Genomic DNA, 27311 nt, shown 5'->3' with positions numbered 1-27311 from the left:
TTACAGCTTTTAAATTTATTTGCATACAAAATACATACAATAGTTCTTAAAAAAAGATCTGCTTAAAAGGTAATAAACTGAACCTGTAACTTAAAACACAGTTAATTACAACTGCAGTAAGTCACCTTCTATTATGATTTGATATTATCACATTTTGACACTGAGAGCAAACTCCTTCAAAAAAAAAAACAAAATCTTTGATTTGAAATCTTGTCACAAACGCAAGTTAACCCAATATTGTACCTGGAAGGAGAAAGGCCAACATGTGCCTGTATCTAATTGAAACTAGGTGGGTTGAGATACATCTGATGAGGTTTAAATAAAGACTGGGTATCAAGTAGTTACACTAAATTAATAAAAATATGGCTTGAGCTAGCTGATGTACCTAGCACATAAATCTCCTTTCTGATTGGGTCAACATTTCAGAGGGATAGCATCTACATGCCCAAGTAAAAACCTCTGATCAGCTATGTGTACCAACAAAGGACTAGTTTCTGCAAACAGGGAAGTGAGAAGTATGCAGGTTACACAGCAGGTCTCTGTCAGTCAGGCGGAGAGCCGGTGCCCTTCTCTCATCAGTTCACCCTACATCTCTCCACATTGTGCAATCACCACAGGAAGCTTGGGTTTATTGCTGGGGCCAGTGGGAACATTCTGTGGGCAGAAGATATGGAAATGAATAGATAAAAGACATGCATTATCTTATAGAAGATAATTCTATAACCTCACAACTTACTGATCCAATCTTTCACATTGGTGGAAATAGGACGTCAAAACTAAGTGTGGCGATCAGAGGCAGTATACAGGACAGGTCAACAATCAGATGGAACGGATATCAGGAAGCATTCAGCGATGGACACATGGGAGTGGTCTAATGAAGTTATGCTGCTGCATGTGGGATGGGTGTATTGCGATGCCAGGGGAAGCCTGGGAACTGCAGAGCATAGTGTGCAGCACTGAAAATTGGAGAGGCTCAAGACCCAGAATTAGAGTGCAGATATCTTGGAGGTGGGGAAGGGAGAGCTCATAAAGGCACTGAAAATCAACAGCGAGAATTTTTAAATTGTGGTACCACTGACCCAGGGGCCTGTGTGTCTGTAACCACAGGATAGAACCCTCTACCAACAGCAACACGCACCTTCACCATGCAGATCAATGAAGCCCATCACCACCTTCTCAAAGGCAACCAAAGTGGATGATAAACTGCATCCTTCAAATCTATCAATTCCTTGCAGTGAAAAATTCTCAATTGGGAGCAAAAGTGGGGGGTGGGGGGAAAGACTGAATGTTACGCAGCTACACAAAAGGAAAGTTGTTTGTGATGGTGGGGAGGAGAGCACGAGACTCTGAAAAGGAAGCTTTCTACAGTTACCACCAAGTTTAAGGTCAGTTTGAGCGAGGATTGTTGTGAAAGAGCGAGTGGAGACTGAAGCAAAGATGTGGCTATAGCAATGGGAGAGGAATAATCAGGTTCCAGTGGTGCCTTTCATGTTTTCAGTGACTTTCAGGGTAAAGGTCTTATCAGTGTCCACATACCCACCCAATACACTGATCAATGACGGCAAGGTTTGCTGCCTCACTCAAGTTAAACACAGGACTGTGCTCACAGCTTCACACAGACACAGCGCCATTTGAATTTCTGGCACATGCTCCTCTTTGTATATAAATCATTGAAGTCTCAACTATGAGTTGCAAACATAACACTCAATGAAACATTAAACCTTTCCACTGTAATCAATATTTTTCATGTTTTATTCTGTAGGGCAGAACACACAAACATTCCATCCCACTACCACTGAGTATATATGAAGTTTATTTTTAGAACCTTGAATGGTTTTTAAGTAAAAAATTTTCCTCAAAGTTATTTCTACTTGGCCAGATATTAACCAGAGATAAAAACAGGTAAAACGGCTCACAAGAAAAATGCACAATTTATCATGGCAATTTTCCATTTGCAGTAAAGCTTAAGAACATCCATTTTATCAAATAAATTTCACTAACTGTGGCCATTGACTGAATTAGTAGAATACTGGACACACACATCAAACAAGGTGAACAGTTCACTGGTGCACTGGGGACCAGGAGAATGGGGGGGGGGAGGGGAGGATCAGGGGAACAGAGTTGGGCAGGGAGGGGAGATGGAGAGCAGACCTGCAGGCACAGCAAGGGTATGGTGAGGGGGGAAAGAACAGAGGGAGAATGGGTAGGGGTGGAACAACTGGAGGTTTGTAGGAGAAGGGCAGGGTTGTATGAGGGAGAGGTTTCTGTTCTTGTGGAGTGAAGCAGGCTTATTTTCAAACAGCAGATATAGTTGAGCTGCAAGCTAAACTGAACCACTCTTGCATTTCCCCAAGGGGGTCACTTCTGTTTCTATCTAGTTTCAAATAAAACAGGACTAGGTCAAAAAAACCTCTCAAGCCTGCTGCACTGTTCAATGAGATTGTGGCTGAATTTGGTTTTGGCCCCAACACCATTCTCCTGCCTGCTCTCCATAACCCTCAATTCTCTTGTAGTCTAAACGTCACTTCATCTCAGCAATGAAAAAACTTAATGACAATGGCCATCTTGCCATGCAACAACACAGGCTATTCGTTTGGGAAGGGAGGTAGCAGAGCTCTAAACAGGGTGGGGAAAGCCTCCAAGGTAGCAGGTTATCTCTACTTGCAGCTGGTCACACAAGTATACATGGGACACCTGGGCAAAGGCACAATCTGGACATGGTAGGAAAATGGAGGGTTAATTCAGAGTGTGGGCAGAGAAGTGTTAGATGTGTATCAGGTTAACAGCTAGTCTGAAAAATATGGACTCTAGGAAAGGATGACCAAATACATGAAGGAAAACTTGCTCTCTCATCCTGTGATTTTTTTGGGGAACATAATTGTTTATGGCTGAAGTTGTAATGATGGCCCAGATCTTGCAGTCAGTGGTGGCGGGACCTTGAGAGGAGCTGTCCACAACAGCGTAATGTGCTCTAGTTTAGAGATTTCCTCCACTGTCACTGAATTGGCACTGCTTGTTAGGAAATCAGTGGTGCCAAGCAACAGGGCAGGCAGACTGATCAGACAAAACGAAGAATTTGCAGACAGAGAAAGTTGGAAACAAAATGAAAATACAATATACATTTCAATGATTGCACAAAAAGAGAAATGAAGAGTGGAGCACATTAAAGGAATTAATAGTAAAACTTTAAAACTAATTTGCTTTATTTTTAAAATCAAGGATTTTTTTTTAAAAATGTTCTTCTGAGAGAATCAGTGATTCCATGTTCACTGCAATGGATTATCCTGCAGGCTAGTAGGTATCATTGAAAACAATTTTCAGAAATGCTCGTTTAACTTTGCAGAGGCAACTTCAGATTTCACCGTCATGTCATTTAGCAGTAACAGTAAACATTTACTACCTTCACAGTCATTGCAAGTACAAATGCCAGAACTCAAGCAATTATAGCTCAAAGATTTGCAAGGGTGAAGGAGGAATGTGTCGAGGTTTGCCAAGGTCCATCTTCTCAAAATATTACCTCCGTCTGGGCATTAGACATGGTGTAAAAATCCACATGTGGTTAATCCCAGTTTGCCAGAGGGCACCCACCTTGCTCAGTCTTTGCTCAGCCTATATTTAATGAACTAGAGAAGAATGGTCCTTTTAAATCACCTTGCATCATCCTACACATTTCTCACTGAAAAACCCCTGTTGTTTATTTTTAGTTGAAGTGCAGCATCCTTTGGCAGCAGATAGTACCTAAACACTGTTTGCACAGCAAACATTTCACTTAGCTACATTACTTGCTTCTCAGCTATAAATATATTAAAATGAATCATTACTTACCTCTATTTTCCTCATTACAAGCAATCCATCAATTATTTTACCTGGATAAAAAAAAGACTTTCAAAAAAAGTTTGCTAAAAGATTAAATAGATTTTTAAGTGCTTTAGTTATAACCTTACAAGAATGGCAGAATAGCACAGCAAGTCCACAGTGTAAAGGACCAGAGACTTTAGCTTTCCCACTCTGAGAATTCCTGCCCTGATCACTCTGTAGTTACTGGGCTCTACCCACCAGTGACAGAGAACCATACTCAGGCTACTCCATCCCAAAAACACTTAGGGGTGACCAGTTGCAGGTCCTCAAAATGGGCCACAGAGTTGACCACCGAACCATATCCCCAGATGGGGAATCCCATCAAGAAAAGGAGAGTTAAAAATGCTCAAGTACAGACTTAAATGCTTTAAAAAGAATGTACAGAATCTACAGAAGGCTGCGCAAGAATAGATCCTGATGGGATTAAGGATGTTAATAAATGCCCTCAGATAAAGGAGGAGAAGATAGTCAGGATTCCCAATCATGAGTCTCATTATGTGAACCAATTTGCTGTTGTATTGGCTCTAACTATGTGGACAACTTCTGCCATGATAGTGTCATTCAGAGGAATATCACAGCTTCCTTACCGAAAACAACGTGCTTCCCATCGAGCCAATCACACTTAGCACAGGTAATAAAGAACTGGCAACCATTTGTATTTGGGCCACTGTTTGCCTGTAAGAACAGAACTGTAGTTACTATACACATTAAATAGAACAGTTCAATGTAGCTTTGGTGTTTTACTCCTTAAAATACAAAATTCTGTTGGAATGAATGTTTGAAATGTTACACAAATAACATGAGGCTCTCTTACCATGGACAACAGACCAGGGACATTGTGTTTTATTTTAAAGTTTTCATCCGCAAATGGCCCTCTGTAAATGCTACATACACCAGTTCCATCTCCCTGTGGGCAAGATGATGCCAGCGTTACTATGATAATGTAGACAGAAAAATAAAGGATCAGCAAACACAAAGAAGGAAATGTGCATTTTTGTAAAAATTAAATTCACTCTGACCTAGAAATTTTAGTGGAATAGAATGCCACGTCTATGGGAAGTGCTACAACAACCACAACAAACACTGAGGATGAAGCCTGACTTTTTTTCTAATTGTGTACATGCAAACACACTGGGCTTTCATGCATTTAACACTCCTCCTTATAACAGATTTCTGCGTGATACTTAACAACAGAAATAAATACAGCAAATCTGATCAAATTGGGCCACTTCTGGCTAATAGACCATTACTAATGATCATGAATACCCTAAACTAGGCACAAGGTTATACATTTATGCATTTCAGACATTCAAAGTCGAGTTTATTGTCATATGCACAAGTACATGTGCGCACAGGTGCAATGAAAAACTACATCACTGGCACAAGCATCATATAAGCAGCATTCACGAGAAAAACATAAATCAAACACAATTTTTACAAGAAAGAACACGATTAGAACAAAAAAAAAGTCCATTTTAGTGCAAAGTGATCAAAGTGTCAGTAATTATCTTTGCAATTATACTGCTATCAGCGAAAAGCAATCTTATCAATTCTGCAACACAATGGTTACTTTCATGCTCTTGATCTGGTGCAGGTAGGAAGCCTGTGCTGTCCTTACCTCCTGCTACTGTTTTTACCCCAACATTGCACAAATGGACCCTATTCCAAAGAGACATCTCAGGCTTCCCACCTCTGAGGTATCCTGTAACCAGCAATCTACCACAGGGATCAATGCTGGGATCATTGCTATTTGTTGTATACATTAACAGCGTAGATGTCTATGTAGTAGGTATGATTAGTATGTTTGCAGATGATACGAAAATCGGTGGTGGTGTTGCTAGAGAGAAGGGTAGTCTTAGGCTACAGGATGATGTTGTTCAGCTGGGAAGCTGGGCAGGATAATGGCAGACAGAATTTAATCTTGGTAAGTGTGAGGTGATGCATTTTGGGGCTCAAGTAAGGATAGGATATACACCATGAATGACAGGGCTTTAGAGAGTATTGAGGACCAAAGGGATCTTGGTATAAAAAAAATCTAAAGTTCCCTGAAGTTGGCAGCACAGGTAGATAGCACAGGGTCCAGACATGGCAACCACTGATGGACCAATTAGAAACAGCAGAATTTGAGACATACCAATACCTTAGAGACAAGAAGGGGCAAGGCCATGAGTGATTTGAAGAGGATGAGAAATTTAAAATCACACTGTTGCTTAAATGGGAGAGAATCAGTTAGCAAGCACATGGGTGAAGGGTAGATGGGACCTGGTACAAGATAAAACACCACGGCAAACACATTTTTGTGGAAGTGTTGCACCTTAAATATAACATTTGTTTGAACCTTAATGTTTGATGAGAAACTGCGGGAGACATCCTGGGGAAACCTCACAGGAAAGGACAAGAATTTAGACAGTCTGAGAGGTACAGCGGACAAGTTAATAGAGAGCACATGGGGAATCTGCAGCTCTAGTCTACACCACAACGTCTTTAGGCTACAGAGCTGTTACCATGCTGGTTTTAAGTCATTGTTCATGTCAGTTATTTGAGCAGAACAATCTTTTTCGTGCACATCCCTTCATTTGTAATGCCACTACAGCACGTCAGGGGAGATGAACTGAATGTGAAGATATTCGTGCAAATAAAACAAGTCCCTCTGGCGACACAATCCTTCTGGCACTGTTTACCACAACGGGAAGGATTTTGAATGGAAAACACTTCTCCTTGTTCCCTCCACTTATACTGATAATTGCTGGTTCAGAATTGAGTTATACAGACCAGGTCCAATACTTCATTTCATCTGATTTTCTAGCCTCATTTTGGGACAAGCAAGAGCATACTTCAAATAATACAATGAAATGGAAAACCAGCCAGATCCTTGATGTGAGCCGGCAATTAAATGTAATATTTAAAGCACAATAAACATGACTATTGCTGAAGTAATAACTACAATGAATTACTCACATTTACAAAGTCTCCTCCTTGTATCATGAAATCCTTGATTACTCTGAAAGAAAGAATTGCACTAATGAAGGAATACAATGGTTCAAAGATACTGCTGCTTTACAGAAACACTGTTAGAAATACTCACGAATGTAGTCAAAATTTAATCGAATGTGAGGCAAACAAAAATAATTGCAAATGCTGGAAATCAAACAGAAATACTGGAATTACTTAGCCAGTCAGTTGGTACCCGTTTTCAGCAAAGATAAGAAAATGTTTCAGGTGGAATGAATTATTGGAGAACAGGATTCAGAACTGAACAGAACATAGGGAGCATAAAGAAAATAATGCAGCTTTTTTCCTCCCTCAAGTCCCTTCCTCATTTCATTATGACTTTAAAACAGACTACCTTTCAGATTGTTTTTTCCACTGGGCCTCTAGATCATCTTGGACTGCCTTATTGCTACATTAAAGCTATATAAATACAAGCTGTTGTTAGAGAATAACCTGCAAAGCACTTAAAAGAAAAAACAGTTAAATGGCTGAAGCAATGCAGACATTAGGTGATAGGAGAGAGTGCTATTAAAAAGGAACGTATACCTGTTTCTCTTAAATAATATTCACCTGTAATACTGTTTCAATTCTGACAAAGGGGAACATTAGCCTGTTTATTGCTCTCAGATGCCCAGCTGACCATTTGCAGATTTTTCTGTTGCTGACAAAATATTCTACACATCTCATTTTGTAACAAAAATGTTTGAAATGAACACGTACAAATATTCTAAAACAGAATATTCTTAATTTATAAAACAAGGCAGAATTTCCTACATGATTGAAGTGGGGCAGAGTGCGGTATTACCTTTTCTCTGTTATCTCCCAAACAACAAAATCCCATTCAAAGTATGTGTTTCCATCACCTTTGGGCATTTTAAACCATTAGGAGACTATTAAAACTGTGATATAGAGAATTTTAGTGCTTTAGATTACTTGCTCTCAAACTATACCATGTTTAAACTTGGAAAAATTAGGAGTGGTACTGTTGATCCTTCGCTTAAATTTGAAGATATTTGGAGTCCACTTATTCAATATTTTCACATGATGTAGATCCCCTTTCAATAACTTTCCAACTTGGAGAACGGACTTGACGACATAATATTGCTCTGTTTCTACTGAGAAATCTTAGCCCAGTTTTTATTTTCCCTTTTTTTTGTTGTTTGTTTTTCTTTTGAAAAGTTTTTTTTGTTTAGTTTATATTGTTTATAATTTTTTTTATTGATTTGGGTTTTTTAAATTTATATAATAAATCTTTTTCTTTCCTTTCTTTTATATTATATTCATTTACTAAGAGATTGTTGGGTCTACAGATTTTTTTTATTTTTTATTGTTCTTTATGATTATATATGCTATGATTGTTATCCTGATCTCTTTGTATTACATGTATAAATATTGATGCTATTTATCAATCAGTATTAATTTGAAAACTAATAAAAAGATTGAAAAAGAAAGAAAGATTACTTGGTCACATTTACTTGGTCTGTGTTTACTGTGGAGAAGAACATGGGAGCTAATAAGTTCGGGGCAGGGAACAGCGATATCCTGGAGCTCATCACATTATAATAAAGGAGGTGGTGCTGGAGCCTTGAAACACAAGATGGATAAATCCCTGGGGCCTGAGCAAGTGTACCCTAGGATGTTATGGAAAGCAAGAGAGGAGGTTGCTGGGACCCTGGCAGAGATTTTTGTATCTTCATTAGCCACAGGTGAGGTACCATAATGCTGGAGGATAGCTAATGTTGTGCCTTTATTTCAGAAGGGCAGCAGGGATAGGCTTACATCAGTGGTGGGAAAGTTGTTGGAAGGGATTCCGAGGGACAGGAGTTACTGCCATTCGGAAAGGCAAGGACTGATTAGGTACAGTCAGCATGATGACGCATAGGAAGGCACGTCTCATGAATTTGATTGAGTTTTATTTTGAGGAGGTGACCATGAAGATCGAAGGCAGTAGGGTGGTTGATGTTGTCTACATGGACTTTAGCAAGGTCTTTGACAAGGTCCTGCATGGTAGGCTGGTCCAGAAGGTTAGGACACATGGGATCCAGGGTGAGCTAGACAAATGGATACAAAATTGGCTTGGTGTAAGTGGCAGAGGGTGGAGTGGAGGATTGTGACCAGTGGTGGGCTGCAGGGATCGGTACTGGGTCCCTGTTGTTCGTCATCCCATTTGGATGAGAATGTTGGTGCACGATTAGTAAGTTTGCAGTTGACACCAAAATTAATGGTATAGTGGACAGTGAAGAAGGTTGTCTAAGTTTACAAAGGGATCTAGTTCAACTAGGAAATTGGGCAAGGGACTGATTGATGGATTTTTAATTCTGACAAGTGCAAAATGATACATTTTGGGAAGTTAAACCAGGGTAGGACATAAAGAGTGAAGGGCAGGGCCCAGGGGAGTGCTATTGAACAGAGACACCTTGAGGTACAAGTACACAATTCCCTGAAAATGGGAACAAAGGTAGACAGGGTGGTGAGGGAGGTATATGGCATGTTTGCCTTCATCGGCTGAGGCACTGAGTATAACAGTTGGGATGTCATGTTAGTGGTACAAAACACTATCTAGGCCACAAGCATGTTGCATGCAGTGGAGAGCTTGAGTTACAAGGAGAGACTGGATAGGCTGGGTCTGTTTTCCCTACAGCAAAGGAGCTGGAGAGGTGACATGATAGAGGTATGCAAAATTATGAGAAGCATAGATAAGGTAGATAGCCAGCATCTATTTCCCATGGTAGGGGTGTCTAGAACTAGAGGGATAGGTTAAGGTGAAATGGAGAGGGTTTAAAGGGTACGTTTTTCACACAAAGTGTAGCTGGTATCTGAACTGAGCTACAGAGGTGGTGGAGGAGTCAAGGACACTTAAGAGGCACCTGGACAGGTCCTTGAATGAGCAGGACACAGAAGAATGTGGAATTAATGCAGGCAAGTGGGATTGATGGTCAGGCAATGGCCAAAGGGCCTGTTCTATGCAAATCTGTGACTAAAAAGACAAAAAAAAACTGCTTTTGTTAGAAGTTATAAATGGATGAACAAGGTCAATGGACAAGCAAGAAATCAAAATGATGCTTAAATACAAATTCTACACACGTTGATGCCAGCCATTCACATAGCTCGATAAATTGGTGAATACGTTGAATTTTTTTAGCTCCGGAGTTGACATGGTGATGATTACAAGCCAAACACCCAAACGAGGATCTCCAACAAGCTGAATGAAGCTTGAACACAGCACTGATTTTTGTTTTGTAGAACAAAACCATGGTAAAGGTACAACTGATAAAGAAAACACAGCTGTGCCTTTGTTCCTCATGAATTATTTAGCATGGAAAAAAAATCATGGTGAGCCTGCAGAAAAATACTGGAACAAATGCTTGAGATCTGATTTTGCTTTGGGATAAGGAGTTCCAGCTACAAGGTTTGGACTGGAGAAGCTGGGAATATGCTGCTTGCAGCAAGTAAAATTGAAAGATTTGTTGGAGGGGCTCAAGATCTCGAGGGGATTAAGTAGGGTAAAGGGCGATGCCCTTTCCCAGAAGTGAAAGATTTGAGGAACAGAGGACACAGATTCAAAGTAGACACGAGATTACAGATGCTGGAATCAGGAGCAAACAATCTACTGGAGGAACTCAGCGGTCAATAGCATCCTTGAGAGGGGGAAAAGAATTGCTGATGTTTTGGTCAAAAGTCCTGATACAGGGTTTCGACAATTCTTACCCCGAACCCCCACAGATGCTGCTCGACCCACTGATTTCCTCTAGTAGATTATTGCCCCTGATTCAAGTGATGGACAAACGATGAAGGGATTCAAGGACATGAGGAAAAAGGCTTTTATTTAAAAAAAAATCAGACAGTGATTATGCCCTGGCCCACCCATCTGGTAACAATAGTGGGGGGATAAAAAAAAGTCAATCAGGACTTTCAAAATGGAAACTGAATAAGCACTTGAAGGGGAAATAAAAGCTTGCAGGCCACAGGGAAAGAGGAATGGGACTGAAAGGATTGCCCCATAAAGAGCAGGTACGGCCTCAGTAAATTGTTCTGAGCTATATGATTCAATGATTACTCCTTTCAATAAGCAACATCTCCCAGCCCATCCCTGCTATTCAGGAGTGAGGACCCTGTTCAAGATTCACAAGATCACAAGATAAGGGAGCAGAAGCAGGCCATTCGGCCCATCGAGTCTGCTCCAAGGAAAAGGGAAAAAGAAATGGGGTGGGAAAAAAGAGAGAGAGAAAAAAAAACTATTCTAATCCCATTTGCCAGCCTTATCCCCATATCCCTTGATACCCTGACTATTTAGATATCTGTCTATCTCCTCCTTGAATACCCCCACTGATCTGGCCTCCACTGCTGTGCGTGGCAAGGAGTTCCACAATTTCACCACCCTCTGGGTAAAGAAACTTCTCCTCATCTCTGTCTTGAAACTGTACCCTCTAATTCTAAGATTGTGCCCTCTGGTCCTGGACACGCCCACCAAGGGAAACAGCCTAGCCACATCTACTCTATCCTTACCTGTCAACATTTTAAATGTCGCTACGAGGTCCCCTCTCATCCTTCTGTACTCCAGCGAGTACAGTCCAAGAGCCGACAAACGCTCATCATACTTAAGCCCTTTCATTCCTGGAATCATTCTCGTAAATCTCCTCTGAACCCTCTCCAACGTCAGCACATCCTTCCTAAGATGCGGGGCCCAAAACTGCGCACAGTATTCCAAATGAGGCCTCACTAGCGCCGCGTAGAGCCTCATCAACACGTCCTTACTTTTATACACTATACCTCTCGAGATGAATGCCAACATAGCATTCGCTTTCTTAACCACCGATCCAACCTGGTGGTTAACTTTTAAGGTATCTTGTACGAGTACCCCCAAGTCCCTTTGTACTACCGCACTATCAATCTTCTCTCCTTCTAGATAATAATCTACCCGCTTATTTCTACTTCCAAAGTGTACAACTGCACATTTCTCAACATTGAATCTCATCTGCCATTTCCTTGCCCATTCTCCTAAACTGTCTAGGTCCCTCTGCATTCTTTCTATTTCCTCTATGCTCCCTACTCCTCCACTTATCTTGGTGTCATCCGCAAACTTAGCCACACAACCATTTATTCCATCATCCAAATCATTGATGTACAAGGTAAAAAGGAGAGGCCCCAACACCGACCCTTGCGGCACACCACTAGTAACCGGTAACCAACTAGAACGAGATCCTTTTATTTCACCCTTTGCTTCCTGCCAACCAGCCAATTCTCCACCCATTTTGCTACCCTGCCCATAATTCCATGACCTCTCATCTTATTAATCAGTCTCTTGTGAGGCACCTTATCGAAGGCCTTTTGAAAGTCTAAATACACAACATCTACCGCCTCTCCCTTATCCACCCTACCTGTGATTTCTTCAAAAAACTCCAATAGGTTGGTCAGACAGGACCTCCCCTTCACAAAACCATGTTGACTAGGTCCTATCTTGCCTTGCGCCTCTAGGTATTCGGTAACCTCCTCCTTGAGGATAGACTCCAATAATTTTCCCACCACTGACATCAGACTAATAGGTCTGTAATTGCCTTTGTGCTGCCTCCCACCTTTCTTATACAACGGAACTACATTCGCTACCCTCCAGTCCTCCGGAACCATGCCAGAATCTATCGATTCCTGAAAAATAATCGCCAACGCCTCCGCTATCTCCACAGCCACCTCCTTCAGAACCCGGGGATGCACCTCATCCGGTCCGGGAGACTTATCAGCCTTAAGCCCCTTTAGTTTTCCAAGCACCTTCTCCCTATTAATCTCAATTGAACTCAGCTCCAATTCGTGAGACTCCTGACTAATGGGCACATTGCTTATGTCCTCCACGGTGAAGACCGATGCAAAATATTCATTCAATTCCCTTGCCATCTCACTATCATCCATTATAATACCTCCTGCACCGTTATCAATTGGTCCTATGTCAACCCGTGTCTCTCTTTTATTCCTTATGTATTTAAAAAAACTCTTAGAATCCTTCCGAATGTTGTCCGCCAGCTTCCTTTCGTAACTCATCTTTGCTTTCCTAATGACCTTCTTAGTTTCTCTCTGCAGATTTTTAAAATCGTTCCAATCTTCTGTTTTCCCACTAATTTTTGCTACTTTGTACGCCGCCCCTTTTGCTTTTATTTTATCCTTCACCTCCCTCGTTATCCACATCTGTGCCTTTTTTCCATTCAAAATCTTCTTTTTTCTTGGAATATATCTGTCCTGCATTGTCCTTATTTCCTGTAGAAATTTCTTCCATTTTTCCTCTGCCGTCCCTTCAGCTAACTTACTCCTCCAATCAATTTGGGCCAACTCATCTCTCATACCTTTGTAATTTCCCTTATTCCACTGAAATATCGATACACCAGTTATCAGCTTCTCCTTCTCAAACTTGAAACTAAACTCAATCATATTGTGATCACTTGTTCCCAGTGGTTCCTTTACCTTTAGTTCCCTAATCACCTCGGGCTCACTACACAGTACCCAATCCAAACAGCCGATCCCCTGGTGGGCTCCTCAATAAGTTGCTCCAGAAAAACATCCCTTAGACATTCCACAAACTCACTCTCCTGAGTACTACCACCTTGCTGCATTTCCCAGTCCACCTTCATGTTAAAATCCCCCATAATTATCTTCACATTGTCACTCTGACATGCTTTTTCTATCTCAATCTGCAACTTATGGTCCACTTCCTGACTGCTGTTTGGGGGCCTATAAATGACTGCTATTATTGTTCTTTTACCCTTGCTATTTCTCAGCTCCACCCATAAGGATTCCACCTCCTCTGACCCAATGTACTTCCTTTCTATTGATTTTATATCGCTACTAACCATCATGGCCACACCTCCCCCTCTGCCTACCCTCCTATCCTTCCTATATACTGTATACCCCTTGACATTCAGTTCCCAATCACATCCATCATGAAGCCACGACTCAGTGATTGCAACGATGTCATATTATTAACCTGTAGTTGTGCCACTAGGTCATCTACCTTATTCCTGATGCTACGTGCATTTAAATATAGTATGTTTTAGACTGGTATCTGCTATTGATTTTATTGTACCTCTATTGATCAGCAGATTATCCTGACTTTCTACCTGTCCATCCTTCTTACTATCTTCGCTACCTACTATCTTAGACATGTTCGTGTAGACCTCATCCCCTATCCTAACATTCGGTATCCGAACATCCTCATTCTGCTGCTTATGTTTTGTTTTCCTTGTGTGTGTATCAAGTGATTGTTTTCTTGTCACCATTAACCCCAAGGGGCAACTTAGTGGCCAATCACCACATGTTTGGGATGTGGGAGGAAATTTGAGCAGCTAAGAGAAACCTACGTGGCCACAGAGAGAACATACTAGTTCTATACAGACAGCATCCATGTTAGGATTGAACCCATCCCTGAGCTCTGAGCCAACAATGCTAGCTGCTGCACCCGGAGTGGCACAAGGTGTTTATTGTGGTCTGACCAAAGTTTGGCCAGTGTTACAGGAAATAGATCCAGTGTCAAAAAGTTCATTAAATCCCAAGTCTTACAATATTTACCTAATTTTTCCTTGGGAGGGATCCAAGTTCTAATGGAGTGGTGATTGATTCTGATCTCTAGTCACAAGACAACATCAAAACACAAAATCCAACGCTGGGATTTAAAATGCCATATCATACCTGTGGAATGTACTTCCCTTGTAACCTACAGGAACGCCATCCTTCCTGAAGAGACAACAAAAAAAAATCACTTTTAATCTATGGAGCTAGTAGGTTCCAGGTTCTTGAAACGAACATGGTGTTAATCTTGAAGTCTGTGAATCCAACTTAATTTAAAGTAACTCCATTCCAAAATCATTAGGGGCTGCAACAAGCCACTAAATAAATGCACTTAGCAGATAAGACGCAGTCAGCCAGACCATTCTAGGAAAAGCTGCTGGTGCATAGCCCATGTTCCTCTCAGCAACAGGTGAATAAGAATTCCACTATTAAATCCATAACTGTGGGATTTCTCAGTTATTCTGTGATCTGCACGAGGTTAAGAATTACTAAGAGGGCAGGGAAAATAAGATTTCAATGGTGACTTTCATTGCTACTAAGACAGGACAGACTCAGTGAAATAAATCAATTCTGTTCTTGTACATAGCGATCTGCACTCTGTGTAATATTTGGTGATCTGTCAACTGATTTCAGCAACCTTGGGTGGGGTGGGAGATAGCAATAGTAGAACACCAAAATCAATCAGCTTGGTCTTTGACTATTGACCACACTTCCCTGAAAGCACCTTTATGTGATCTTTGCAGTAGAGAATAGAACCCGGTAATTTGGTTCACCCAAGGACAGACATGAGCAATTTCAGGAAAGAAAGCGAGATAATACGTATGTAACCAGTGAGTCTTTAGTCCATTGAAGGAAATATGATCTAGCCACTTCTCACCTTTGATTTAAAGGGGAAAAAGTCAGCTCATTTGCTGAAAACCTTTGTGTTACTGGGATCACTGGTTTGTAAACTAGATTCAGGTTAGTTTTTGTCATATACACCAGAGTGCAATGAAATTTGTGCTGTAAGCTTCACCTGAGCAAGGAATTGCATTGTACTGTGGTGTAGTGAGAGCATCAAACCATGACCAAATACTGCACATGCAACAAAGACTTGTACTGACCTGAATTCTCCAGTACAGAACTGCCTAAAATAGAGAAAAAATAGAATTAGCATTAACATAACAATGATTTAAAGTTATTTTATGGAATATGGAAGTGAAATACAGCAGCTAGTTTAACGGCATCTTACCTGATGTTCTCTGCTACCCTGGGCACAACATCAGCAAACAGTTCAATCTTCATCCGGCCTACTTCCTGTTACAGAACAAAAAGGTTCATTTGTACAATTTTCTAACACAGTTACGGTCATTTCCAAGGAGGTTTCTGTGAGTTAACTAACAAAAATGTAGAGTTTTGAAATGCCAAAAAATCCAGGATATTACCTTGGGATTGCCAGCCCAAGTGAACTTTGATATGATTGATGCAGGGTATTATTTAAATGTTAGATTCGAAAATGTTAATGTACAAAAGGATCTAGGTCTCTTTATACATTAGTTACTGAAAGCAAATGTGCAGGTGCGCAAGTGGTTAAGGTGATAAGTGGTATGGTGGGCTTCACTGCAAGAGATGTTGAGTACAAGAGCAAGGATGGCTCACTGCAGGGCCTTGGTGAAATCAGACTTGGAATTCTGTGAGAAATTGTTGTTTTCCTTCTGTAGAAAGGGGTGAGGGAATGCAACAAAGGTTCACCAGACTGATCGCTAGGATAGCTGCTCTGTTATATGAGGAAAGATCAGGCTGACTTGGCCTGCATTCACTAAACTTTTGAAGAATGAGAGGAGATTCCACTGAAACCTACAGAAGTCTGACAAGGTCTGACAGGTTGGATGCAGAGAGGATATATCCCCAGCTGCTTGGACCCAGGTGTCAGAGTCACAAAACATGATGCAAGATTCTTAAAGTGAGATAAAGAGAAATTTCTTCACTCAAATGATGGGAAATGCTCCATTCTGGAATATTTTACTACAGAAGGCTACAGAGGCCAAGTTGCTGAACATAAGCAAGAAGGGATGTTGATAAATTTTAGGCATCATGGGGATGGGGAGAGATCAGGAAAAAGCACTGACATAGAGGATGAGCTGCAATCGTACTGAACGGTGGGGCAGGCACAAAGAGCCAACTGGCCTACTCTTGTTCCAGTTTTTCTACATTTCTGAGTTTCCTGTGGTACAAAGTAGTAAGATTCTAGCATCAGCATAAACTATGGGAACGTTCTTAAGAGGCACACACACCACACTCACTACCTTATTACAGCTGGAATATTGTGTGTAGTACTTGCCACAACAATGCAGGAAAAATGTGACAGCGCTGAAGAGGGCGCTGAAACAGCTGCCAGAACCGGGAATTTTAGCTATGAGGAATAAACTGGGATTATTTCCTTTGGAACAAAAGGGGCTGAGGGAAGACTTGACTGAGGTGTCAGAAATTATGAAGGGCCTAGATAGAGTAAATATAAAGATCTATTTCCCTTAACCAAGGAATCAAAAACCAGGGGCAAAGATTTAAAGTAACTGGTAGGAGGATGAGCGGAGAGATGAGGACGGTTCAAGCGCAGGGTAAATCTATCTTGGATGCCACAGACACAATGGGTTAAATGGCCTCCTTCTACAACATCAATGTTTTATAATTACTTCCATATATTGTGCTATGGAGTCTGTATTATTTTATAATTCCTAAAGCAGAACCACAGTGCACTGCAGGCTCTCTCCCCCAAGACTATAGTTATAGGACTTTCCATGGACTGCCTCAACATATTTGCCTAACATTTCACTGAAGCAGTGATGTGAGTAAATAATTGGCACTTATTTCACACCTCCTGCATCTTCTACAAACTAATAAGGTTATCTGCACAGAACTACTTTGGGGTTATGGCAGCAATACACTTATGAAGCCTTTTTTGAATTCAGATTGAAATGAAGAATGAGCTTACATAGTCATTCTCCAAGTCTGCGACACGTAGCTTGCCACCCACCCACAATGATTCCTATTTGGACACAGGAAATGGTCGCTGAGATTTCATCCCCCACCAGAATACCAACAAGGGGTAAAGCACTGGCAAAAACATTGAACAAACTTATTCAGAAGACTCATGGTAATTACACTAGTCTCCTCTACATTGAGCGAACCAAGGATTAAAATACAATTAGGAATCTTTTCAAACAAAAAAATCAAATGTTTATGAGGCCCCAGGCTCACATCTATTCTTAAAATTATCACTATTCAATTGTTTGTATGAGGGATTCCCTGAAAGTTTGACGGATTCATAAAATACTGACATAATTTCGAAGGTTTAATGTTTTAGTTCCCAGAACAAGAAGATCACACGATGAGAAAGTGTAAAGGTAATACCCACCCAGGAATTCAAATAAGCATCTCTATCTACCCAATCCCACCATCAACCTCAAAAGGAGTTCACCTAGTAACATTTGTACAAGTTTAGAATTTATGAGTTGCTGCAAGGCAATGCTTACAGAAATCCAGTAATTAGAATAGCACAGTTTGTCTCAAAATTGGATGAGATTACTAACCCCTGCACTTTGGATGAGTTTTGAGTTGTTCCACCTTCTGACCAGTGGACTGGGACAATCCCCACTGAAGCAATTATCCTGATCATTAAAATACTCTCCTAACTTGACTAGATTATTTGTTTTGGAAGAAACAATTACCAACCAATAAAATGAAGAAATCTCATTTTTTTTATTTCAATTCACGCTCCCTAATATGAAAACTGCAACTTAATTGAATCATGTGCATACTTTTATAATACTGGCCTTCAAGTAAATCACTTCCAATTAAAATTATTGTGGATTCAAAATAATCACAATAAATCTGACCAATAGTGGAGCTGAAATTGTTCAACGTACATTCAAATTACAAAGACTTAAGAAGTCTACTTGGGCTATTAAATGCTCATTCCGTTCAACTGTAAAGTTATCAGATGATTTTTTAAAATCTTCTCTGTTGATGGTAACTGTTGGAAACTCCATTCATATAAAAACAGACAACATTCCAAACAGTTGGAACTGGCACAGAACACTGCATGAACCATCTGAATAAACACAATGAAATAGTCGAACACAAATGTGTAGCTGATTAATACTGTACATATAATTAGAAGTAAAAGTTAGACCAGTGCCCAGCTTAGAGTAAATCCTACCCTCTAAAATATTTCACCATATTTAATTTCAGGCAATTCAGCTTTCTGCAAACTGCCTGAATAATGACACTCAGTAATCCTCCTCCCATTATGTTGAAGGTCTACTTCGGGACAAGGACACAATGAACTAAAACAAAAATCTCACTCAGAGAATCTAATATAACCTTAAGACATTGCTAAATCTTTAGAATCATAGAGAATCTTTTGATCCCTTTTCTAGAAACCCTCAATGTTCATTAAGCAGTGTTCTTTCTCACCTATAATGTTGAATTTTCAGAAGCATTAAATTTTTAACAGTTTGCTACCTGATAGTTACTTACTTGTTTCCTACTTAATTTGTACTCAAAAATAGGAAAGGAGTGAATTTCAAAATATGCTGTTAGCATATCCGGATTGGAAGCAGATACGCATTAACCAATTATAAAACACGACAGTTAATGTTTGCAGAAATTCTTAAGAAAGCAATATACCAGCATCAGCATTAATGTGATTCTCTTTGGAGTAAGAGTGATACTGCACAGAAACAGGACCTTCAACCCATGCACTTGCCCGTCATTGTCCAGATTTTACTAATCCCATTTACAGCACTTGGTCCGTAGCTTTCTGTGCCTTGGTGATTCAAGTGCTCGTTTAGATACTTAATTGTCGAGAGTCTCTGCCTCCATCACCCACTCAGGCAGTGCGTTCCATATTCCAACCACCCTCTGGGTGAAAAATATTCCTCAGATCCCCTCCAAACTTCCTATCCCTTCCTGTAAACTAGGCCCTCTGCTGTGGGGAAAATTTTCCCACTACCTACCTTATCTATGCACCTCATAATTCTACACATCACTCTGATGTTCCCCCTCCAGCCTCCTCCACTCCAAGGAAAACAAAACCAGACTACTTGTTTCCTGTCATTCCTGAAGCTCTCCCTCCCAGGCAACGTCCTGGTGAATTCCTTCTACACTCTCTCCAGCCCCTGTTTCCACTCCCTGTGCATACTCTGCCTTTATTAGTCCTTCCAAAGTGCATCCTTTCCCACTTATCAGGAATAAATTCATCTACATTGCTCTGTCCATCTCACCAACTCATCAATATCACCCTATAGCCAAAGATATTCAAAAACGCTGTCAATTTTCATGTCATTTGTGAGCTTACTTCTATATTCACATCCAAATTGTTAATGTATATAGTATACAGTAAGGATTCCAGCACCAATCCCTTTGTACACCACTGAGGATTGTGGAACTCAATCTCTAAAGTAAAAATACAGCATAGTTTAATAAAGGAATGTCTTTTATTGGTCACTAGATTAATCCCTGGATTTGGGAGAGTGAGGGGTGGGGGATGAAAGAGGAGAGAATGGGTTGATCTACGAGGAGACATTGACTAGACTATATTGCCTTGAGTTTAGAAGATTGAGAGATATTCACTTTGAAACAAAGGAATCTAATGGAGCTTGACTGAGTAGATGGAGGGATAATTGTTCCCCTGGCTTGGGGTGTCTAGAACCTTAAAATAAGAGGGTCATCCATTCAGCACTGAGATGAGAAGTAATTTCTTCACCCAGCATATACTGAATTTTCTACTTAAGAGGGCAATGGATGCTTAGTCACTGAGTGTATGCAAGACAGATATCAGCAGATTTTGTGGCATTTCTGTGGATCATTGGATAAGTGCAGGAAAGCGATGCCAAGGTAAAAGATCAACGATGATTTTATTGAATGGCAGAGCAGGCATGAAAGGTCAAATAGCTTACTTCTGCTTCTATTTCTTATGTTTGCATGTTCTGAGTTCTGCGCCAAATAGAAACCTATACCCAGGTTCATGAAGGGATATTAGATTTGGAGGAAAGACAGCTTCCGCAAGAGAATGCCAGAGATTGGGGTCTTAACAGCTGACGGTGTGGCCACCATTGATTGAGTCATCGAATATGGGGATGATCAAGAAACCAGAATTGTAGTAGTAACGATTGGAGTAGATTACGGAGACGGAGGTGCAAGGACAGTGGGAGACGAAAGCAAGGAATGTTTAACTAAAAGCCAGTGGATATCAGTGAGCACAGGACGATGAATGAACAAGACTTAGCATGAGTTAGGATAAGTGCAGCTAAGTTTTGTCCAAATTAATGAGAATGTGGTCTGAAGCTCGATTTAGAATTAAAGATGAACAAGAAGATATGAAATAAAAGCAGCGGAAGGCCATTTGGACAGATTGCCTCTAAACTGGGGAACATTTGCTCCTTAATTGACAAACCGCTCCCACCCTACCCGAGTGACTGCAATTAATCTGGTGGCCCTTTGTTGCAAGCATCTCCTTCCTTATGTATTGAGACCACATCTGCACATAATATTGCAGATATAGTCTCAGCAGTGCACCATATAATTGCAACAAGACAACTTTACTCTTGTACTCAAATCCTCTTTCAATGAAGGCCAATGTATCATTTGCCTTCGTGATTGCTTGTGAGCTTTCAATGATTTGTGTGCAAAGACACCCAAGACCCTGTGACACCAACACCTCTCAATCTCTCACCTTTTAAAAATTTGCTTTTTTAAACTTTTCTACCGAAGTGGATAATCTCAGATTTTTTCAAGTTATTATTCTAGCTGCCATGTCATAGCCCATTCAACTAGCCTGTCCCCTCATCCAAATCATTATACAGACTGTGAACAGCTGGCGCCCAGTGCTGATCCCTGCAGCACACCACTATTCATAGCCTCCCAACCTGAAAATGATCCATTTATTCCTACTCTATTTTCTGTCCATTAACAAATACTCAATTCATGCCAGTATATTAACCCCAGCTCATGAGCTACAATTTTGTTTAATAAGCACACGTAGCATCAAAGGGCTTGTGAAAATCCAAACACAGCATATTCACTTGTTTTGCTTCAACTATTCTTCTAGTTATAAGCTCAAAAAGTGAAGAGATTTTTCAAGCATGATTTACCTTTAATAAATCCATGTGGACTTTGCCAATTCTGTTATTATTCATTTGTGCCCTGGCATTTTCCCTACCACTGATGTCAGGTGATTTGGTCTGTAGAGTCCCATTTTCCCCCTCTCCTATTTTTAAATAGAGGTTCAGAGTTAGGCTGTTGCCAAGGTAGCTGTGGATTAAATTTCGTTAAGGGGATCAGACAATGGGTTCAGTCTTCCCTGTACAAAATGATAAATAGCAAGAATAAAAACTAAATAATATGCAGTGGGCCAGGCAGTAAATGTGGCGGGGGGAACTGTAAACTGTAAAGGAATTTTCATGGCAATTTGGACAAGTTATTAATAGTTTTAAGTTGCAGAGAAAGGTGGAAGCAGAGAGAGCAAATGGGAAGGTCTGCAATAGAATGGAAACAAGAAAAGATGTGAACAGCAATGGCAGCTGAAAGAGGGTAGCAAAGGTGATTGAATGACAAGAGGTAGGACAGGAGGGTGTCAATAGTGGATGAATTAAATGTGAAATTATTGGTGGGGGGAGAGAGAGGGGGAGAAATAGAATGGCTGGTAATCTGAAACTGTTAAATTCAATATTGTGCCTGGAAAGTTGTAAAATGGAAATGACAGAGGATGATCTGTTGAATGTACAGACTGGGGTGGAAGTCAAAGACAAGGGAACGCAAAGAAATAGGGTGAGAGGAGAAATGGAGGAAGTGGTACAGATGTGGATGAGGACCCTGCCAATTATGGGGGAGAGAAAATACATTTACAGAAAAAGGAGCAAACATCAGAAGCATTGGTTTGGAAGTGACATTACCAGGACATATGTGACAGAGCCACACAAACTGGGGAATGGAGTCCCGAGAAGGAGGGAGGAAGTGTGGTCAAGTCAGCTGTGGGAGTCCATGGAATTGGAATGGAAACTTGATGCCAACCTACCACCTGAAATGCAGATTGACAAGTCGAGAAAGAGCAGAAATAGGTCACACACCCTCTCACGTTTGATCTACCATTCAGTAAGCTCACAGATGATCCTCTACATTGAGTTCATCTTCTTGCCCATTCACATATACCTTGATTCATGCGTGTCACAGAGTCTATTAGTAGGGGTGAAGGGCGAGTTGTGGTAGAGTGAACACTTCATTATAAAGGCTCCCGCTGTATCGCACAACTGACCATAAGCACTGCAGTGGAAGGTTTGTTGAGCTTGTGATAAAATGAATACTTAACGGAATAAAACCACCCCGGTCCACAGTTTAATATATGACTTTTCTGAATATCAGTTAATGCACTCACATAAAACCAGTGAACAGGAGCAGCTTTCAGCTCCAGAAGAGCTGCCTATTGAAAATTAGTTGTTTCACTAAGCTTGCTTTTCAGAAGCGCCTGATGAGCTTGCAGCTTTGTCAGGCTAAAGTTGCACAGTCGTGTTCAAGAGGGAATAATGGACAAAGCCAAATTATTTGATTATTTTCTCTTGGCAAGTAGATGAATGTTGGCTTAGCCAGATTTAAAGTGCATCCATGAGATGCCACGAAGGAAATGAGATAGTGATCACTTGATGAGATGGAATTCATGCAGTCTAAAATTAAAGGCGACCTACATGGCAACTAAGACCAAGGCTTTCAGGAAGTGGGATGACCAAGCATCATCCAAAAAGGCAAAGAAAGCCACAGACCAAGTAGTGGCAAAATGGGAGTAGTATCGATAGGTACTTGAGGGTCAGCATGACACGGTGAGCTGAAGGGCCTGTTCCTATGCTGTACATCTCTTTTGGCACATAGGCTATGATCAATTTATTCCAGCCAACAGCCTTTTCTTCATAATGGAACAAATGCTGAGTTAGCATTGTAATTTCACTTTACATGTTAATCTGTCTTTTCAGATGCTGATCAGAAATGTTGGATAGTGGCTACTTAATTTTTATATAAAACATTAGTGGAACCCTACACTTTAAAAATTCTTGATAATGTTTTAACAGAGAATGTAGAGGATAATGCAGTAATGTAGATTATCTGTATTTCCAAGGGCCTTCAAAAAGATGCCACCAAATTCATGAAGGTGGTCAGGGCAAGCAGAGTCAGGGAATAAGTAGCAGAATGGGTAGCTAACTTCAAGCCAATAAACAGAGTAGGAGTAACGAACAGCCACCTACTGAACCGCAACTAATCTTGGTTAAATTACATTTGGACTGAGAGTCGTGGCATAGACACGAGGGGTTGAAAAGCCTCCTTCTGTGCAGCAAATTTCTATGACTTTATCAGAAGGATAGGGAGGCATTGAAGAGGGTGCAAAAAAGCTTCACAAGGATGGTATGAGAAATAAATGGAAAAGCTTGATATGCCGGATCTCTTTTCCTTCAGGCTCTACAGAGAGTTATGTGAATGGTTCTGGAGGAGAGTGAATAGTGATATTCCCCAGGGATCAGTCTTAGAGGTGTTTTTTGAATTCTATTAATGAGCTAGACTTGTGTTCTATATTAATGCTCTTGACCTGGGGATGCAACCATAATTTCTAAATTTGTGGATGACACAAAACTTGGCAGCATTGTGAACAGCAAAGAAGATGGTAATAAACTGCAGCAGAATGAAAGCACTCTGGTGGACAAGTGACAGATGGCATTTTATGCAAAGAAATGTGGGGTGATGTAGTTTGCTAGGAAAAATGAGGAAAGGCAAAGGAGGTGCAGAAACAGAAGGACCTGAGGATGTGGGTGCAGAAACTATTGGAAGTAGCAGAGCAGGTGGAGAAAACAGGTATAAAGGAGAAAAGAATTAAAAAATGAACTGAGGAAAATGAGGAAGCTTTTTACACACCTGCAGTTGGTGTATGAAATGCACTGCCTGTAGATATGGTAGAAACAGGTTGTACTGCACCTTGAAGTACTAACTATATAAATATATGGCTAGGAAAAATAATTGACAAGGTTACAGAAGAGGAGCTGGGGAAGGGAGGGTGTGGTGTCAGGAGAACGAGTGGTAAAGAGTAGGGCTGGACATAATGGGCTGAATCACCTTTTGGTAATGTAACCATTCAATGATTGTATGAAATAATGCTTGTTAAATTATAAAAGCCTTGATGAACTGAATTGAACCATTTCCATTTGTAGGAATGAGCAAAACCAGAGGATATCAATGCAAGATTAGTTACCAAATCAAATAAAGATTTAACAAAAATGTTTACCCTGGAGCATTTCTGAATACTCTGCAGAAATTAGTGCATCATTCGCTGGCAAGAAATTGCTGTTCATCACCAGCTATCCTTGAGAATATTGTGGTTATCCACATTCTCGAACAGCTGCAAGCAAGGTGAAGGTATTCTAACAACTCTATGAGCTCAGAAATTCCAGGATTTCATGGTGATATGTTTATAGGTCAGAGTGGTGTTTGACCTGGAGGGCAACCTGCAGCTGATGAAAATCCCACATGACTGCTTTCCACGTCTTTTTGTTGTGGTACACATACCAGGGTTGGCTGATACCAAAGTAGCCTTGGTGAGTGACTACAATGCATTTTGCAGCTGGTTCATACAGCAGCCACAGTTACTAGTGGAGGAAGCATTAACGTTTAGGATAAAGGATTGACAACCAGTCATGATATTATGTCCTGGATATTATGTCCTCCTCACCGCCTCCCCCCAACATCCCACCCCTCTACCCCCTCCTCCCCCAACACTGCTACCCCCTACCCCTCCACCCCCTCCTCCCCCTGACACCCCACCCCTCTACCCCCCACACCCCCACCCTTCTACCCCTCCTCCCCCACACCCCACCCTTCTACCCCTCCTCCCCCCTACATCCCACCCCTCTACCCCCTCCTCCCCTACATCCCACCCCTCTACCCCCTCCTCCCCTACACCTCTACCCCTCCCCACCCCTCTACCCCCCCTCCCCCCCTCTACCCCTCCTCCCCGACACCCCACTACCCCCTCCTTCGCCCACACCCCAGCCCTCTACCCCTCCTCCCCGCTATACGCCAGCCCTCTACCCCCTCCCCTCCTCACCCCTCTACCCCCTCCCCTCCTCCCCACCCCTCTACCCCCCTCCCCTCCTCCCCACCCCTCTACCCCCTCCCCTCCTCCCCACCCCTCTACCCCCTCCCCTCCTCCCCACCCCTCTACCCCCTCCTCCCCCCACCCCTCTACCCCCTCCTCCCCTCCCCACCCCTCTACCCCCTCCTCCCCCCACCCCTCTACCCCCTCCTCCCCTCCCCACCCCCTCCTCCCCTCTACCCCCTCCCCTCCTCCCCACCCCTCTACCCCCTCCTCCCCTCCCCTTCCCCCCTCTACCCCCTCCTCCCCCTCCCCACCCCTCTACCCCCTTCCCTCCTCCCCACCCCTCTACCCCCTCCCCTCCTCCCCACCCCTCTACCCCCTCCTCCCCTCCCCTCTACCCCCTCCTCCCCTCCCCTTCCCCCCTCTACCCCCTCCTCCCCTCCCCTCCCCCTACCCCCTCCCCCCCTCCTCCCCACCCCTCTACCCCTCCCCCTACCCCCTCCCCCCCTCCTCCCCACCCCTCTACCCCCTCCCCTCCTCCACCCCTCTACCCCCTCCTCCCCTCCACCCCCTCCCCTCCTCCCCACCCCTCTACCCCCTCCTCCCCTCCCCTTCCCCCCTCTACCCCCTCCCCTCCTCCCCTCTACCCCCTCCCCTCCTCCCCACCCCTCTACCCCCTCCCCCCCTCCTCCCCACCCCTCTACCCCCTCCCCTCCTCCCCTCCCCTCTTACCCCCTCCTCCCCTCCCCTCTTACCCCCTCCTCCCCTCCCCTCTTACCCCCTCCTCCCCTCCCCTCCCCCTACCCCCTCCCCCCCTCCTCCCCACCCCTCTACCCCTCCCCCCTACCCCCTCCCCCCCTCCTCCCCACCCCTCTACCCCCTCCCCTCCTCCACCCCTCTACCCCCTCCTCCCCTCCACCCCCTCCTCCCCCTCCCCTCCTCCCCACCCCTCTACCCCCTCCTCCCCACCCCTCTACCCCCCTCTACCCCCTCCCCTCCACCCCCTCCCCTCCTCCCCACCCCTCTACCCCCTCCCCCCCTCCTCCCCACCCCTCTACCCCCTCCCCCCCTCCTCCCCACCCCTCTACCCCCTCCCCCCCTCCCCTCCCCCCCCTCTACCCCCTCCTCCCCCCCCCTCCCCCCCCCCACCCCTCCCCCCCCCACATTCCGCCCTCAGCCCGCGTTTACCCGCAGCGCCGGGAGCTGCCGAGCCCCCCCGCCCCCTCCGACCGCACTCCCAGCGGCCCGGGACCGGGGTCCGCTCCACCCCAGCAGGAGGGCCGGGCCGGGCCGGGCCGCTCAGCCCCTCACCTGGCCGCCGATGGTGATGTCGAAGAACACCACCGGGTTGTTGGGGTTGAACAGAGGAGCCGCCATGTCGCCGCCGGCGTGTGCAGGGAAAGGGGGCGGGACCGCCGGTTATGACCTCACTCCGCTTCCGCTCCGAGGGCACTGATTGACAGCTGCAGCAGACGCCGCCGGGCTGACCCGGGCGCTCCCTCACCCGGGCGCTCCCTCACCCCGGCTCCCCCAGCTCCCCGAATGCCCTAAACCCGCCCCCCAGCACCGGACTCCCCGGACCCCCTCATCCCCACCCCAACCCCCCCTGTAGACCTCCCCCTGACCCCCCTACACCTCACCCCAGCCCCCCATCCCAAACCCCCACCCTCACCACCTCCCCCTGACCCCCCCACCCCTAGAGACCTCCCCGACCCCTTCCTACCCCCACCCCCTCACCCCAGCCCCCCACCCCTAGAGACCTCCCCCGACCCCCTCCTACACCTCACCACACCCCCCATCCCCA

General features: G+C 43.3%; 1 protein-coding gene across 2 annotated transcripts; it reads right to left on the bottom strand.

The window, feature by feature from the left end:
• ppih (peptidylprolyl isomerase H (cyclophilin H)) lies at window positions 1-26922 on the bottom strand. Of its 2 annotated transcripts, none has more exons than XM_052039290.1 (9): window positions 26819-26922; window positions 15629-15693; window positions 15501-15524; window positions 14518-14562; window positions 6817-6859; window positions 4673-4765; window positions 4446-4533; window positions 3826-3866; window positions 1-654 (listed from the first exon to the last, which is right to left on the bottom strand). In XM_052039290.1, exons 1-9 carry the CDS (start codon window positions 26882-26884, stop codon window positions 586-588), a joined length of 534 nt encoding a protein of 177 aa, XP_051895250.1. In that variant the 5' UTR covers window positions 26885-26922; the 3' UTR covers window positions 1-585. The 2 variants fall into 2 exon arrangements, with proteins under 2 accessions (XP_051895250.1, XP_051895251.1); XM_052039291.1 differs by having other exon boundaries at window positions 26696-26826.
• Window positions 26923-27311: the final 389 nt, after the last annotated feature.

Source organism: Pristis pectinata, chromosome 26 (assembly GCF_009764475.1).
Source record: "Pristis pectinata isolate sPriPec2 chromosome 26, sPriPec2.1.pri, whole genome shotgun sequence".
Lineage (NCBI taxonomy): Eukaryota > Metazoa > Chordata > Chondrichthyes > Rhinopristiformes > Pristidae > Pristis > Pristis pectinata.
Note: the sequence above shows the minus strand (reverse complement) of the source record. Positions and strands in the feature narration are given on the sequence as shown.

Bases quoted from the DNA above. Each gene is read 5' to 3' on its own strand.
- ppih (XM_052039290.1), bottom strand. From the start codon at position 26,884: ATGGCGGCTCCTCTGTTCAACCCCAACAACCCGGTGGTGTTCTTCGAC. The intron at 6,860-14,517 runs GTATGATATGGC...TCTTTCTTTCAG, and splicing joins AAGGGAAGTACATTCCACAG to AGTAATCAAGGATTTCATGA. The intron at 4,766-6,816 runs GTGAGTAATTCA...TCTTGCCCACAG, and splicing joins AAGGAGGAGACTTTGTAAAT to GGAGATGGAACTGGTGTATG.